At 34.9% G+C, this 18,755-nt stretch overlaps 2 protein-coding genes across 2 annotated transcripts; one reads left to right on the forward strand and one right to left on the reverse strand.

Annotated features, from left to right (window-relative positions):
* Positions 1 to 265: 265 nt before the first annotated feature.
* LOC110929327 lies at positions 266 to 4,560 on the reverse strand. Its single transcript, XM_022172470.2, has 4 exons — positions 4,070 to 4,560; positions 3,420 to 3,876; positions 2,333 to 3,290; positions 266 to 801 (listed from the first exon to the last, which is right to left on the reverse strand). Exons 1-4 carry the CDS (start codon positions 4,509 to 4,511, stop codon positions 370 to 372), a joined length of 2,289 nt encoding a protein of 762 aa, XP_022028162.2. The 5' UTR covers positions 4,512 to 4,560; the 3' UTR covers positions 266 to 369.
* An 8,511-nt stretch (positions 4,561 to 13,071) lies between these two features.
* LOC110931745 lies at positions 13,072 to 14,339 on the forward strand. The gene is made up of 2 exons (XM_022175127.1): positions 13,072 to 13,470; positions 14,268 to 14,339. The coding sequence occupies exons 1-2, from the start codon at positions 13,072 to 13,074 to the stop codon at positions 14,337 to 14,339; spliced, it is 471 nt and encodes a 156-aa protein (XP_022030819.1).
* Positions 14,340 to 18,755: the final 4,416 nt, after the last annotated feature.

Here is an 18,755-nt window from a genome sequence, read left to right on the forward strand (position 1 = left end):
CCTCTGTCACTTACAATATATGTAATAGAAACAGTGTTACCGAAAACTTAATGAAAATTTTATATCTTTTCAATTTGATTTACGATAAATCACATTTATGATCAGTTGGCCGTCAAATAACTTTATTATTTAGTTATATATTTGAATACTATATTAATTATTAATTATAATATATATACAATGCATAGGATGAAAACAATAATTTTATTTTATAGTAAGAATGTATAATAGATATCTTAGATATATACACATATTGTTGATGAAATTAGCTTATTTGTTTATCCATATTTACATGTTTAATTTGGTAGCTTCCATTTTTCCAATACTACGTATTACACAAGCCATTAGCCATGCACATTACGTACTTAACTAGCTATGATCCGTCATTAACTTTGTTGCTGTTTCAACCAACGAATGAATTGATATTTTGTATCTACTCAATCCAATTGCACCAGAGAAAATATTGAAGCTTTCTAATTCCGATGTTGTTTCTGTAACACCTTCAAGTTCTTCCATCATGCCCAAATTCTTGAATGCCTGGATATTTTTAATGTTATCCTTCATCATCCAGATCGCGAGTTCAATAACATATCTTCGAATTCGCGGAGTTTTAGTATTTGGGTTTCGGTACTTTCTTAAAATCTGAACAAGTGTAGATGCTAATTCCTCATCATGTATTTTGCTGTTTTTGAACATGGCATTAGTTTCTTCGTATGTCATGAATTTGAACATATGTGCTGCTAATCCCACCATCACTTCTTGTAACTTAATCTCGGTTGTGATCATAATTTCTTGTAGTACCTGCATGAGTATCAATTAAACAAACTAATTAACTAGTTATAGTCAATCATATGGACATCTTGATTTCAAGCCTTTCCCTTTTGACTCGTTTAAATCAATGGGTTATACAGGCAGTGTATGGGTTAAACGGTTTTAATTAGCGCTTCCGGTTTACTTGTAACTAGAATTGATTCCCCACGTTGCGGGGCTGGTCTTTTAATGTGATTTGAGCGTACGGATTTGTTTTATTGTATTATTTTTTTTTTTGGCAATTTTCTTTGAAGAGAAAATAATGAGCGATTACATTTCTAATCCTTTAGATACTTCCAGAGTTTGAGAAATCAATTATAGTCATATCTCATGGTGTGTTAATGCGGTTGAACCCACATCTTACAATAGTAATTTGTATTTACTAATAGTAGTTAGATCTCATGAACTCTTTCAAATCGAACTTTTCATTAAATTATAGACTTTTAGTAAATTTACACACGACACAAATACTAAACTCATATGACTTCATAAAAATTAATTCTATTTATTATTCATTTTAATCTAATTTTAGTTATATAATAAGGATTACCTCAAAAAATAAATTTAATTAAATAAAAATTACTACAATATTTATTTTATTTTTCATGTAAAATATGTATAAATTTATGAGATGATATCACACTTCAATTGGTGGATATGATTATGTTTGTGAGTCATTTTGTATTCGGGTTCATCAATTTAGATATGGAGTTTATCCAAAACTTAGCAAACTCTTACATGGACCAGCAAAACAGAAGAAAACAAGGCAAATAAGCCCCCAGCATAAAAAGGGCATAACTTGAACTATAAGTAAAGTTACGGGCCCTTAAGTAGTGGACGAAAAGGTCTTGAGGTGGCGGATCATGTGCACTATGACCCAGGTATCATACCCAAGTTCCATCAATTAGATTTATGATTTCGTTATTAAAATTTTCACAAAATTTGGTCATTTCTACGTCTTTCATTATTTAGTGTAAATCGTATAAGATTTTATTCATACCATAATCTACTAGTTTATTTAAGAGTTCTCTAGAAATGTCTTTTTGTGTTTTCACTTTGCGTTAAGGGGACCTGGGGTGGGTATAAATTTCCCCGTGATATTTTACTTCCACGCGTGATACAAGCTATTAAACCACCGCCACACATAAAAGTACACGTGAATCTTAATTCACGTGATAAAATTGACGCGTGATAAATGTAACCATGTGAGTGGGTGTGAGGGTTTATTGTTGGGTGTTGTGAGTGATAGGCATTTTCACTAAAAAAGGTTGTGAGTGATGAAATAATGGTTGATAATATGACGGAAATTGATTGGATGTTGTGAGTGATAAATGGGTGGTGAGTGATAATCACCCCAACCCAAAATGGATCGTGACGACCCTAAACGATTAAACCAGACAGGATTTACATGCACTTTTTTAACAAGCTAGGGTTAGTCAAATAGTTTTGATTTCTAAGATAACTTACCTTGGCCTAGAGGCATCACGTGTAAAGTGGATTTTAGGGTTTAAAAAAAGCTTACCGTAGGTGCTGCTCTTATTATTATCGTTCTTAGTTCTTCAAAGAAACCAGCTCCACTAAATACGCACAAATTCCGCAAAATCCTAGCAGCGTTTACTCGGAGCAATGGGCTGTCCAAGGCGTCACTAAGTTTGTAAACAACATTCAACTTCAACATACGATGACAATTTCGATTACTTTCAAATGCCAACATCCCAAGTGCTTCACCAGCTGCAATTCTCACATGATTTTGAGCTTCAAGAACTTCTTCCCTAAAGAAAATATTAAACAGTTCTTTCACAACACCACCAGTCCCTCCAATCCGTTCAGTCGCATCCTCTTCCAACGCCAAACTCGTTAAAATATCGATCCCAAGCTTCTGCAACCGCGGATGATTCTCACCATGTTTTAATATGTCCCGGATGTAACTAATTGTAAACACAAGTTCTGAAACTTCTGCTCTAAGTTGTGCACCCGTAACACCAGTAGAACTTACTAGCATTTTAACAACTTGTAACGATCTTTTAACGGTGGATATTTGAGATTGTGTGACACGTTTGTCTTTCAACAAACGTTCATCAGCTTGCATGAAGTCAATGATCTTCCTTAACAAGCCTCTTGTGTTACCTATTTTGCCGCAATTGTCATGATCACGAGCTAGTTTTTTAAGGATTAGAAGTCCAAGTTGGTTGAAGGCCCAGAAATCGTATTCTCCATGATCTCGGATGAGTTCGGTTTTACAAGCTTCGCCTGAGTGTAGTAGTGATGATATTGATTCCATGGCTCCTGGGATTCCGGTGACCCTAAGGGCGTTTTGTTTTTTACGGACGAGTTTAACGATGATCTTCGCGGCGGACAAGCGTATCTCCTCTTCTTGTGGGTCTTTCCAGTTTAGCATTTCGACTAATCGTTCCATTACTGATATGGTGATTCCGATTTTCTGAAGTGTGTATTGAGAAAATCTTGAATTTGTAGTGAACCTTTTGAACGAATTAAAACGATAACAAAACGATGAGGGTGAGTAATGAATAAATGAAAACAAAATCTATGTATATAGGGAGATTGCACTGAATTAAAACTAATATAGATCAAATAAACTCGGCTAACACCTTTCAAATATTCGAACACCAATCAGTTGTTCGTCCAATGAATTGGAGTTGAGAAGCTCCATAGCGAAAGAAACCATGTCCATTTGTAATCCATCGAATATGCTTCGATTAACACTTTTCGAATACGAATCATAGAAAAACCTTCGAATGGATACCATACCCGTGTGTCCCAATTCAAGTTCTTCGTTCACCGTTTCCAGCATCTTTTTGTACATCACATTCCATTCCCAGTATGCTTTCTCCAACAGAAATAGCATAGCCTCAGCCAAGGCCAAACCGTAGAAGATCGAAAGAGCCGATGCTCGATTCAATTTATGATTATCTAAGTCGTCGCTCACTTCATCAAAGTTATGATTCACAAGTCGTGTGACAGAAATGAACACACAAGATGCTGCAGATACTAACTGCAACCAGTAAAGAAGCTTACTCATGTTGCTTGATACGAAGATCCATCTTCCTATTAGATAGAATATATTAGTTAAATAGGTAAGGCTTATTATAAGCTGTTACAAGAATTAAAACCTTACGACATGTCGTGGCTATAGATCTTTTCACCTATTCTGACTACAATTAAAAAACATGAAATATGCTTTGATTAAATTTCCTTTGAAATTATCATATTACACCTTTAAATCGTTAATCAATAATACCGTATGGGAGAAGAGGAACATCAGAACTTATCCATGTCCGCGATGGTGTCTTTCTGTTATTTGGACTCTCGTGGGTTCGACGAGGATGGAACAACGAGCTCGACGTTATGGCATGAAAGCTACTGACTCCAGGGTCGGCTAGCGACCAAGTGGCCTGATGTTGCCATTCCAGCTCATGACTCCGGCTAAAAATCCGGGTACTTTCAACCAAAAGAATGATAGTTACTAACCAAAAGTCTATCTTGTCTATGGTTATAGCAAACCCACCTAACAAAACCACCGTGGCCCAGATAAAACCTAGCGTTCCTAACCCTGTGGCTGCTTTCTCAAGAATAGCTAGCCTTAGGGCAAAGAGGGTTAGTTTTTTTTCTGGTGCTCTTGACAGTTGTTTTTGCCTTGAAAATTGTGTTGTGTTGATGTTGCTACTTTGTGTTGTTTCCATACTGGTTTGTGGATCGAAAATAGTGGTTTTTTTTCTTTGGATTTGAGTGGATATTTGGGGTGAAAGGTCGGTTATAGGGAGATGAACACTGCCTTGGCTCTCCATGGAGGTTCTTTGATTCATGATGGTGTTTCTAGGGTTTATGAGAAGGTTAAAGATGTGCGATATTATATACATATAGAGAGATTGAGCTTAGAGAACAAATTATCATTTCATGGAGATTATTAACCAACAAAAAGTCAAGAATACAACTTTTTTCAGTTTGCTTGCAATCACGAAAACCTAAAAAAGGCTTATTTTTGCATGATTTTACTTGGGTCACAAGTATATCCTAATGGCCAGCATATATGAGTTATTTTTTATATGTTCTTGCCATATCGTAAGAAATCTACGATAAAAAAGAATTAAAATATATGCAAAGAAAATTAAGAAGTAGAAACTAAGAAAAGGAATAATACAATTCCTAGTATTGTAATATTAAATTGCAATATAGATATAAATAATAATATTAATAAACATGCATGTTATTACTAGGATGCATGTAACTGTTCAAATTATATAATATATAATTCCATAGTTCCATTCAAAAGATAAAATAATAAAATTCTATACTATAATTCTTTTCTAGATGTTCACAAATACAATTAAAAAATCATTCGCTTATGTTTAGGACTATCTTAAAAGCAGGGAGTGACACATGTAAGTCTTGGTTTGCTGACTAGTCTTATACGCCGTGTATAGGCCAATACGCCACGTATATGACAATATCCCCTATATACGACACATGTGTTGTTTTCTTCAAAACTTAGGCACTTTTTGGTTGGGTGTACCTATTGGTACACCAATGTACCTATAATTGGTAGACCAATGTGCCTATTGGCACACCAAACACTAGTAAAATCAGGGTTTAACACCGCTGCCTATAGGTCTATACGCAGCGTATAGACCTATACGCTGCGTAGGTAAAGCATGGATCTCAGTGCCTGATCACCAATCATTGCACAGAAAACAAGGGTTTATATACGTTGCGTATAACTTTTGGGGTCATTTTGGTGGGTTTGAAGCATCAGATTTTTACAAGGTTTATATACGCTGCGTATAGAGCTATACGCAGCGTATATAACCTTTCAGAATTTTGTTTCATCATTCGGCATATTTGTGGTATAAATTCTCACCCGGTTACAACGTTAACTCACTTAAAATATATAACGAGTTGAAAATATATAATGTTTTTTTTATTATTTAGTCGACGTCGTCGTTAATTTATTCAGTCGATGTCGTCGAAAAGCGTATAATGTTAAAATTTTGAAAAGCGTATATATGGTTCGAATACTATAACGTTAAAATATTATAGCTTAAATAAGTGGAAATACCCGGGTACTGTTCGAATATGTTACACCGTTTACAGCAAAAGTTTTATATGTACACCAAAAGTTTAATATATACAGCAAAAGTTTGTGCATACATAACAAAATGATAAATATTATGGTTGCCGTTGCTGCTCCTGCTGCTGCTGCTATGCTGATCCCATTCCGCATCCGGAATGTAGGGTCGTGAAGGTAACCCGTCACGCTGTCGGCGCTCCTGCAGCTCCGCAACCACCCACTCCAACAGATAGTTGTGCATGTCAACGTCGCGACGTAGCCGCTGATATGATGGGTCGGGACTGGGCCAAACATGTCGTGGGAACTGAGGCGCCCCGGATGGTCCACGCGGCTATGGTGGCTCCGGAATGACGTTGGCCAGCTCATGCTCCTCCAACATAATATTGTGTTTGATACAGAGAAATTGAAGATATACACAACAAATGAATTGAACAAAAAACACAGCCTATAACAAGTGATTGAATGCACAGAGGAAATGAGGATTGAAGTCGAAGGCAGAGATACATGGCTAAATACCACTTTTGAATTTACAATCATACGTAGCGTATAGCTCTATACTCCGCGTATAGCCTTATTCACGTGCCTGGACAACATCGTATCATTGTCAAATCAGACTGACATAGGCTGCGTATAGACCTATACGCAGCGTCTTACTTGATGTACATACGCTGCGTATAGGTCTATACGCGGCGTATATCAGACTGATTTGACATGGTACTAGGTTTGATTGTCTGGTCGTGTACCTACCCTTTACCTACGCAGCGTATAGATCTATACGCAGCGTAAGAGGTAACCCTATACGCTGCGTATAGGTCTCTACGCAGCGTAGGTAAACCCTAAATGTGTAGATAGCCTGCCAAGGTATGCAAATAGTTAGAGCCATTTGGTTTTGTGGGGGCTATACACCTCATATTGACCATCATGAGGCGTTTAGTATTTTATGTTATTTTCTACCTTTTTTGGAATATTTATCATTATAACAAGATTTATAAAAGTTTTTTTTATAAAAATAATACGTACAATAGGTATCGTTATAATACTATAAATATTACAAAACTTTTTATTTTATATTTATATAAGAAAATTTATACTTTATAATATCCAAAATATTATACAAATAAATACAAATTATTAAATCATACAAACACTATAAATGAATCAAAACTAGAATTCCCTTTGATACATAACCAACCAAACATGTTAAACATTGTAAACAAACATCACATATATAAACAACCAAAACTATACATAAATATAACATTAGGTTGTACATATATAACAAAAGAAAGGATTCAACTGATTATGGAATACAAAATATAGAGAAAGACCACGTCTACGCTGTCGGATCCTGACCTGCCAGAACAGGATCTAGTTATTGTCGTACCGGTGGTAGTGGTCGGGATCAAGACCCGTAGATCTCCTACTATCCTACAACTCCTTAACCACAAACCCCAACAAGACCTCAATCAGATCGATCTGGCAAGTAATCCTATGGTACACAGCCGGAAGCAACCTACATCTCGGTAAATGTCATCTAGATACTAAGGAAGCCCCGGTGGCAGCACTTGCGGTGGCATATCATGCTCATACGGCGGTTGTGGCGGCTCCCCCAAACCCCTGGAAGCACGATGGGGATAAATTTCGGCAACATCTGCGGCACGAAAATCTAATGTATAATGTAATGTTTATGAGCCCCTAGCAATATTGACTCATCCCTAGAGTTTCCAGAAAAGGTTGCACACAAAACTCAGTTGATTTTAATTAATTTAGTTAAACTTGAACTATCTCTAATCTCAAGCTCTAGACCGAAAACCTAACATAACGAACCTAGAATGATCTATATTGTTACAAACCAGACTAACGGGATCACCTAGCCAAACAATCAATCACAACCAAGATGAGTACACAAGTTCATAAACAATCACAAAGCAAAAATATGTAAATCATCACAATTTAACCATATAATCAAAACTAAGCATTCAATGTATCAAATCATAGTTCATCTAACCTAGGTAGCTTGAAAAGTTTAGCTACACATAATCAAAGCAACAAAAACTTGTTTAAAATCTGAATCAAACGTTTTACGGATAAGTTTTAAACACGTAAAAATCATAAAACTGAACCCGAGCAGCCTCCAATCTTTCGATGATACCGGATCTTCAAACCTTGAAGAACATGTCCAAAAGTCGCCTCCTACTTGCTAAAATTGTGAATCCCCTTCAACCCTACAGCTGAAACTGTTTAAAACCTATTTTTTGGTTTTTCACACACTTTATGAATTGTATGGATTTTGCCTTGCAATTCGCAAGGGCTTCAGCTTTTTTTTAAATCCCCATAGCCTTGTGTACTGTATGACTTTGGCCTTGCGGTCCGCAAGGGGTCTAGTAAACCTCACATTTGGATTCTCCTCATGGAGCTACTCCAAATTCATATATGATACCCCCTATAACTCATTTTCTAGCGCAAGATATGGCCATTTGAAATTCAGACTCTTTTCTACGCACTTTTTTTCCTCAGTTTTTCCTCGTGTGCTCCTTTCTTCATGAATATGACTTGATTTTGACTCCTTTTGCACACGAACACCTGCAAAGTATCAATGTACTAAGTACAAGCTATAAATAACCATGAACGACTCAAAATATAGAAAACATATACAAAATAAAAGGGAAAAATGACGTGTTTTGCAACACAACAGCGGTACATCGCATCATGGTTGTGGGTGGTAGTATGGTTCTCACCACCACAATCACATTCAAGCCATACCTTCGTGACCATTTATCCTTTTTTCTTCGACCATCGGGACACAATGACGTAACCATTCTCACGTGCCCTTTTAGATGCTCAATCCTTCAATTGTTTTAAAGACAAGAAATCCTAAAACAACGGTACGATTAAACTTAGGGTCTGTTTGGTATGGCGTAATGGAATGGACGACGGAATGGAATGGACGAGGTAATGGAATGAACGAGGTAATGGAATGTATCATTACCATTCCATGTCTTGTTTGGTTACCATGTGAGAATGAAATAATCATTACTTTGTGTTGTTTGGTAGAAAGAATAGACGAAGGAATAAATTGGTGGTGAGTGACGGCAGTCGGTGGTGGTGGATGCTGATAGGTGGCGTTTGGAGTGGTGGTCGGAGGTGGTGGCAACGGAGGCGGGGTGGTGGTTAGGGCGGAGGTAGGTGACGACGACGACAATGGTGGTGGGTAACGTCGACGGTGGTGGTCGGTGGTGGAGGTGGGTGGCGGGTGACGGGTGACGGCGGAGGTAGGGGTGGGTGGCGGCTGTGGCGGGGGTGGTGGCGGGTGACAACGGGGGCGGGGGTGGTGGCGAGTGACAACGGGGGCGGAGGTGTCGACAGTGGGAGACAACAAGGGCAGCGGTGGGTGGTGACGGTGGTGGGTCACGACTGGGGTGGTGGCGGTGGCGGCGAAAGTGGGTAACAGTGGCGGTGGGTGGCGGCGACAATAGTCACAAGGACGGTTGTGTCGGTATTGGTGTCACCCGTGGTTGGCGGCGGAGGTGGTGTCGTGTGACGGCGCGGAGGTGAATGACGGTGGTGGGTTATTAAAAATGATAATAATAACAGTAATGGTAAAAAAAATTAATAAAATAATAATAATAATAATAATAATAATAATAATAATAATAATAATAATAATAATAATAATAATAATATATTTGTTCCATTCCTTGAAGGAATGAAAAAAAAAACACCACATTACAAAGGAATAAAAATTGTTATATTTGGAAAGTTTACAATCCTTGTGGAATGCCCCATTCCATTACCACATAATAACCAAACATGTTTCTTTTCATTCCATCGGAATGATCCATTCCATTCCGCCCTCTATTCATTCATACCAAACGCTACCTTATATTTTTCAAAAACGACATAACTAAAGGAATGCCATGCCTGGTTAATTCATATGAAACCTTCAGGTTAAGCAATTGCATTTCATGAACAAACTCCTGATTGCTTTGTTGTACGTAAAAGGTTCCACCCCCGTTTTTGTGGTCTGGATGGTTTTGTTGTATGTACGAGGTTCACCCCCGTATCCATGGTACTGATAACCTTGTTGTACATAGGAAGGTTCACCATCGTATATGTGGTTCGTATAGCCTTGTTGCACGTCCGAAGGTTCACCCTCGTATATGTAGTCCGGATAGCCTTATTTTGCGTATGAAGATTGACCCTTGTAGACGAACGCGCTATTGGGCTGTTTTGGGTAAGAGGGTTCATCGTCAAGGACGGAATCCTGAAACAACTACATGGTTAAAATGTGATGGTAAATTTAACAGCCAAAATAAATAAAGAGATGTTTTGCCTCATTCAAATCTAGCAATAGTGTTTTGTCATGAGAACGAACATCGGATAATACTTCCTCCTCGTGTTGAGCAGGCCCTCCTGTGTCATAAAAAGAATGAATGTCAATCCCCTCCTAAAACAATGGTATGATAAGTATTTGATAAACTTAACAACAAAAAAGCTAATATATGTTATTCTAGATTTCTTTCAGGCACCCATGACACGTTAGAATATTAGTCAAAAAAATAGTTGTCGTCCCAATATGACATCACTAATGAATGAATCGTATGATTGTGATAATGAATGTTGAAGTTGGAATCGTAAGAGGAAGCAAAAGTTCGAAAATGTGGATGATGGATGAATGTTGAGAAGCTCCATCTGAATGAACCGTCTTAGGTTCTCCACATGTAAGGTAAATTTTCAACCCAATACACCTCGTATTGGCTAATACGAGGCACATTCTCATTTCACTTTCGATTTCTTATGCCAGAGAACATCGTACATACATGTCAATCAGTCATCCTTTACGCCACGTATAGGCCTATACATTGTGTATATGTTGACTGATTGACATGTATGTACGATGTTGTCTGACATTGAAAATTTAAAAGTGACATGCTTGAGAGTGTCCAAATAGGTGATGAGGTGTTAGTATAGATAAATATTTTACTAATCTATACTATAGAATAAAAGAAACCAATACTATAGAATAAAAGAAACCATATGAGGGACACATGTCATTCTATGGAGTAATCTCCATGAGGTTTTCCCGCCTTAAATATTATATTATTAATTAATATAAGGATAATTAATTTGATAAATATATATCATGTTTATTTAAATCTTATTTTTCAAATAAATAAATATTTTGTTTGATTCAAGATTTCAAATATATTAATAAAGATATTGGATAATCATCAAATCATCAATCATCAAATCAAATACTAATAAATAAAAATCTTTTGTACACGTGTCACTCTCTGGTGCCTCCTCACTTTTAATAATAATATTACATATTAATTTTTTGATACACAAAACATAATATAATATTGTATAATATTAATTAATATAGTTAGAGATAAATGTATAAATTAAAATTTAATTAATAATTATCTATAACTAATATAAATGTATCAAATAATATAATATAATGTAATATATAGTACAATATTAATTAATATAGTTAGAGATCAAACATATAATTTCTAATTTAATTAATAATTATCTATAACTAATATTAATGTATTAAATAACTTTTCATATCCGGATATGGTTAAATGCATTTTACATAGGTTTTTTTTTTATTTTCACATCAATCGGATTTGGTTATGGTTATGTTACTTATGTATGATATAGTTGTAAAATTTGACAACATGTTTTGATATGCACAGATTTGAATAAAGTACATATTTAACACAAAGCTTGGTCATATATATTTGGATCAAGAGAAAACCCCTTTGAGTTGTGTGAACTTAGTGAACTCCGATTTTTCATGCGAGTTTTAATTTGAGTATTTAAATGTCGACTACTAATTAAAGAGGTTGTTGTAGACACTCAAAATTGTAGTTTAAAAAACTTTAGTCCTATTTTTTTAAACGTATACTTTATTACCCCATTGGGTTGTGAGAATTTAGAGAACTCTTATTTTCATGTAAGTTTTAATTTGAATATTTAAATGTCGACTACTAATTAAAGAGGTTGTTGTAAGCGCTCAAAATTATAGTTTAAAAAATATTAGTCCTATTTTTTTAAACTTATACTTTATTTGTAGTATGATTTTATTTTAATATGTAATATTTTCTATACTATGATGATATCCATATCTCGTCTCATGATCTATCTATCCGAAGATAGTATTTATATCAAACTATTTACTATATCATTAATATACATAATAGAATTTAATTACAATTCATTTACCATAACCTCATAACTTATAATCATTTTTAAAAGAGTTAATTACATAGTTAGTCCCTATGGTTTGCACAAAATAACTTACTTAGGTACTAATAGTTTAAAATCACCATCTAAGGTATTAACTTTTCATTTTGTAACGTTTGGAGGTATTAACTTCTAGGGTATTAACATAGTTAGTCTCTGTGGTTTGCACAAAATAACATACTTAGGTACTAATAGTTTAACAAACAATTAACGTTAATACCTCCAAACGTTACAAAATAAAAAGTTAATACCTAGAAGGTAATTTTAAACTATTAGTACCTAAGTATGTTACTTTGTGCAAACCACATGGGCTAACTATATAATTAACTCTTTTTAAAAATACTTACAATTTTATGAACATTATTTTTTTATTTTTTTAGTGTTACTTCTTTTAAGTCATATAATAAGATGGATTGTAGTATCTCATGAGAGAAGTAAAAACTTAGAAAATTATTTTGAATAGCTGAAAATATAACTGTTCTTTTGTTTTACTATTTTATCTAATAAGTAATTTCATTAATAATGATTATAGACAAGTTTATAATTTATATTTTTTCGTCATTTAACAATACACAAATTTGTAAGCCAATTTACTACAGTAGAAACTCTATAAAATAATACACTTGGGACCACCAAAATTTATTAATTAAAAGAGTTATTAATTAATCGATAAATTAATAATTATTAATTTATATATTAATTAATATTTTATTAATTTATAGTAGAATACTTAGTTTACAAACACCTTTCAAGCTTCCACTTAATTATTGTATACAATGCATGTATATCAAATGAACGGCCCAATTTGAAAGAAACCTCCAATCTCCCACCTTATTATGCTTCTTGTGTTCAATGTATCACTTTTGGAGGGTTATGAATTAGGGGTTCCAAATCCAGCAAAAATAAATGTATTAGATGCAATGAATCTTGCAATTTCAGCATGGACTATGGATGTTCGTGCAAATACAATTGCGAACTGCTTTCGTCATTGTAAACTTCGATCAACAGATAACATGACTTTTGAGAACTTAGATGAAGGTGGTGAAAGCACTCAAGAACTCCAGAATTTGATCAAAGAGTTGGGTTATCGCAATGCAATGGATGTCGAAGATGTTCTGACTCACCCAGAAGAAAATGTAGTTGCACAGTTGTTGACTGATGAAGAAATTATTGAAAGCGTTATTGGAATTAATAAAGATGATATCGATGAAGAAGATGATGAAAGTTCTACAATGGAGCCCCCTTCGCGAAACGAAGCTATTAAAGTGGCAATCACATTGAACAATTTCTTGTTGAGCTATGAGAAAACAACACCAGAAGTTCTTACCATGCTAAGGAAAATTAGAGACGAGATTCAAGGGGAAATTGATTTCAACAAAAAACAAAAGACAATTGAGTCATTTTTCAAGAAACCTTCATAAATCATTCATGTAATATGCTATATATAAGGAATTATTAATTTGTATTTTATATGGGGTCTAAAGAAATTATCAAAAATGTATTATCTTATAATTTTAGCGAATTATTAATTTAGCACCCTATCCCCGAGTCGGGACCGGCAAAAAATATTATCTTAGAGAGTTTATTAAATAATCTGTTGGACCGTTCTATGACCCTAAAAGTCAGTCAAGGTCGTTCATCTTCACATACGAAGGCGGAATCAACGTAAATGAAGTTACAACAGCTTATCCTTTCAATTCCTTATCTTTCTATTGCTTTCTGATGAAATTTTGGCAGAGTTTCAGCACCGTAGCACACACATACACTGTTACATCAAATGAACCGCTCCTGCCTATTTATAGATATCCAGGGCCGCTTATGTGACATGCCATATAAGCGATCCAGCACCTTTGTCACATAAGCGATCCACACTAATGTCCTAAAAGCGGTCCACAATGTTACATTGCCTAATAAGCGATCCTAACACTATATTACTCAATATTTACACTTTGACCCCCTATAGACCAATCTTAACTTCAGACTTTTTGTAGACGCAGTCAACAGACATTCCGTGTATCAACAGACTCCCCCTTGGATGTTGACGTAGTCTTTTAGCATCTTCAGATCCATAGTCTTCAGTCTTTGTCTTTTCACCAACTCTGTCTATCTTCACCAGCATTCTTCACAGGTTCTAGAACTGACTCCATACTTCCCATTAGTTGTTGACCCAGACTCCCCCTCTCACTGACTCACCCTCTCAGTATGCTGGAATCTTGAGATGTCTGGTTCAAGCTTTTGCAGTTTGCCTCCATTGGGAAATAATGTCCAAACCTGTTTTTCCTGCATATTCTCTACCTCACCATAAGTTTCACGAATTTATAACCAATTAATTCCCATAAACTTACTGGTAGAAAACATTTTCAACTAACATATTAGTTACATCAAGTTCAAATGAATGACCTTGATAAACTAAACCCACAATCTTTCAATCAAATTTATACATGTCATTTAAAGTTTTCAACATATTCCTCAAACCTGTTCATCATGATTAGCCCTCGAATTTTGAATATCAGCTCTTCAAAATCAGTTGTCGAAAATCTTTTTGACTTTTCAAAAATTTATGCTAAAACACTCCGAAAATCTTTTTGGATTTTTGTTTTTGAATGAAAAGCAGTAAACAAATATATACAAATAATATTTTTGTGAGTTTGTGTAAGAGGATCATATCAGTTCATGAGACAAATCACTAGCACCGTTAAGCTTTAATCATTTTAAGTTCTAAACGATTCACCTCGATTGACGATATAGTTGTCCTCTTAAATTTTCACACAATTTTCAATCTATTCAGGATACGATTTAGATATTTTAGGAACTTAGATCAATTCATGTGTCCCACCTCTTGAATATACTCCCGTATCCAGAATCTCAATATTCAGTCTTACAGGCAAGAATACTACAATGATGTCTGTACATAAATTAGGGGTTAAATGCGAAAACTGAGGGATCTCAGGTCAGAACTTCCGTTCAGCAGAGAGATATCAGCTTCGACTTAGCAATGTGTCCCCTTTAGAGGATCTTTTAGCTACAACAGATGATTATCAATTTTATTGTCTAATCATTCTGAGGGCTATAATGCTATGTTTCAAGCATTTTGGATAAAGTATTAGCCAAGGACTAGGTCAGAACTACCGTTCAGCAGAAGTCCCGGAATAATACCCCAGACATCATAGAGTATAACCACCTAGTATATCAGAATACGAGACCTTTCAAACGAGATTTCAGGGGTTACCTATATATCCAAGTAGTGTTCCCCACGAATTTCACAAGTTTAAAATTTTAGGTTTATATCCCGAATAAATCTACTAAATATATGAAAACCTATCATCACATCATCAGTGAGACCGTTTATAACTTTTTGACAATTCATTTCCTTAGCATGCTGTGATAGTCCACTGATGTACTATCATTTCCTCTTTTATCAACAAAACTCATTTTTAAATTTTTCAATGTTTTTGACTTTTTCAAATTTTCTAATTTTTTTTAAATTTTTCTCCCCCTAAAATCAAAATATGTTTCAATTTTGAATTTCAAGGAAAATTTGAAAACTGTACAAATAAAATGACAAACTGATATCGAATCACTTCAATTCTCCATCCACTTGGCGTAAACAATCAGAACTCCCCCTCACAACAAACTATTTTCCCATTATGATTTCAAAACACTTAAGTTTGTTTTAATCAAAATGGTTTTTCCGGAAAATTAGTTTTGTGAGTCGTTTCATAAACTCGGGGTTATTTCATCACATTGTTTTCCTTTAATCTCAAACATCACTTGTAGGAAATCAAGTACAACTTAATGTCCCTGATTTACCACATGTAAGACGAAAAATCACCAGAGTGAAATTTCTCAAGAAATATGCCGATTCATGTTCCACGCTTACCAACCTGGGAACTCCGGCAAGTCAGGATTTTTCATTTGAAAAGATCCACCCAAGCCTGACCAGCCTTAGGTTTGATAGTTTTTACCTCAACAACTGGCTCTTCTGGTTTTGTCGAACCAGAATCATTGCCTGAGTGTGGCTTGTCTGACTTTGACCTGTCAGATTCATCGCCGACACATTTCTTTTTCTCCTTTTTCTCTGTTGTCCTCAAATTTGTAACTGATGAACTCGGCTTGTTTGACTTTGCAGTCGATTGAAGCGATTCATCAGTACTCTTATTCTTACCAACTGAAGAACCTGAGGACAAAATCCTCTCGAGATACTCTCTCGCCTTCTTCCTCTTCTTCCGCAGTCTGTCTTTTTGCCCCTGAGGAAGTTTTACTTTTGTTTCCTGAACTTTAGGTTGTTGAACCTTCTGTTCCTTGGGCTTGACTTTGACTGGTTTCTTTGCCTTACTTTGAGATTCAGCCCTCGATCTTCCCATTGATCTCCTTGGGCAATCTCTGGCAATGTGTCCTCTAATTTGGCAGTTAAAGCATCTTCGCGTTTCATAACTCCAATTCTGGCAGTTAACAGCAATGTATCCTTGATAGCCACAAGAGTAACACACTCTGTTATCATACCTCTTCTCTCTTTCATATCGTATACCATTTTCATACCACACACTTAAATCATAGCATTGAGTTGCCTTGTGGTAGTCATTTCTCTTCTTGTATCCTTGATTTGGCATTTGAGCACTGTGGTCAAACCTGCACCACTTATTACCAACACTTTGTAAGTTTTCACTTTTAAATTTTTCTGATTTTTTAAAATGATTGGATGACTTATCTGATGAGCTTTTATTTTCTTTTTTAGGGTTTTTCAAATTTTTATCTTTTTGTTTCTGTTCCACAATCTTCTTTACAGGTTTTTGCTTTGAGCATTCACCTTTCTCAGTAGATTGTAAAATAGTATTTTTAAATTTTTCTTTTAAATCTAAAAATATTTTTCTTTTCTTTTCTTTTTCTTTTTCATCATCAGATATTTCATCACAATCTTCAATTTTGACTTTGTCAAAATTTGTGACATTGTCACTTATTGGAACAGAGTTGATTGGTTTTGGACAGGAAAAATTCAACCTATCTGATGAAGTCACAAAACCTTTCAACTTCTTTTCAAGTTCTTCAATCTTGATCCTTGAATTCTCAGCTTCATCTTCAAGCTGAGATATTCTTTCAAGATGAGACTTAATTGATTTTTCATGTTCAATTTTAAGATTTTCAAGAACAGATTTTTCATTTTCCAAGACTTTTAACTGTTCTTGAAATCTTGTTTCATTTTCTTTCAGATTTTTGTTTTCCAATTTTATCCAGAAATCTTCATCTTCTGAAGATTTTCTTTTGCTTTCAAAACCTTTTTCTTTTTCTTTCAACATTTTGTTTTCTGATGTTAAATTTTCAACAATCTTTAAACAATTGTCATTATCAGATCTCAATTTTTCGCAGTTCAGGCGCAAACTCAAAATCTGATCTTCATCAGCCTTCTTCTCGATCTTCAAAGTTTTGTTTTCCAATGTCAAACTCTCTACATCCTTCAGAAGTTTGACATTGTCTGTTTCTGATTTTTCGCATTTCAAACCATCTTCAATCATCTTTTCATATGTACCTGCACAAAAAAGTTTAACAAAATCAAGAGGATTCGAATTTTTATCAATATAACAACCCCTCTTAATATCGTATCTCATATTCTTTTTTGCTGCAAGACACACATTAATTCGTTTTCTTATTTCGTTGATTACATTCAAATCAATATTTTTTTATTCTTCTTTTATTTCATCCAATAACTTCCTTTTATCTGCATTTCCATCAAACTGATGAGTTAATATTGTATTGATGAAACTTCTCAAATCAAAACGTAATAAACTAGAATCCCGTTTCAGTTCATTCACGAATTTATCCCACTCCAAAGGTAAAGCATCAACAAATTTCAAAATTCTTTCATCCTTTGAATGATATATCTTATGTTTTTCTAATTTGATGATTAATTCCCAAAATCTTTCTTTCAACATCTCCATCGATTCATCTTTCATACACAAGAAATTTTCGTATCTTTTTATATAAACCTCTTTATCATATCTCGTTTCATTCCAAGCTTCTTTTTTCCAGTTATTCAGATTTTCAAGATTCTTGTTCTCTTGTTCATCAAACATTTTTGCCAAATTTTGAATAATAGTGACTTGATTAAAAAAAATGTTTTTCGCTTCCTTTTGAGCGAACCACAGATTGTCAGAAAAGCGAGGCACAAATGTGTTTGAATGAGCGATCCAAGTATGATCGTTCGAGCAATCCAAGAATGATCGTTCGAGCGGTTCAGCAAATTTCGTATGAGCGGTTCAGATGTGATCGTTCGAGCGGTCCAAGAAAGTCCGTTCGAGCGATCCTGAGAGCAAAATTGTCCAAAAGAGCGATCCTAAAGGTGAATTTTGAGCGATCCAGACAATCTAGGTCCAAATAAGCGATCCAATTGTCCGAAAAAGCGATCGACTGTTTTTAGCTGATTTTAACCATTTTTAGTCCAAATTTTCACCTAATTCTTTCTAGGGTTTGTTAATAGTGAGTTTTACACGTTATACTCGAATTTCAGACAATTTTGACCGTTGGAACCACTAGAAACTGAAAAAGTATGAGAGAAAGTGAGTAGAAAGGAGAGATTTCTGCAAATCTATGCTGTCGTAGTATGAACTCC

Source organism: Helianthus annuus, chromosome 3 (assembly GCF_002127325.2).
Source record: "Helianthus annuus cultivar XRQ/B chromosome 3, HanXRQr2.0-SUNRISE, whole genome shotgun sequence".
Classification (NCBI taxonomy): domain Eukaryota; kingdom Viridiplantae; phylum Streptophyta; class Magnoliopsida; order Asterales; family Asteraceae; genus Helianthus; species Helianthus annuus.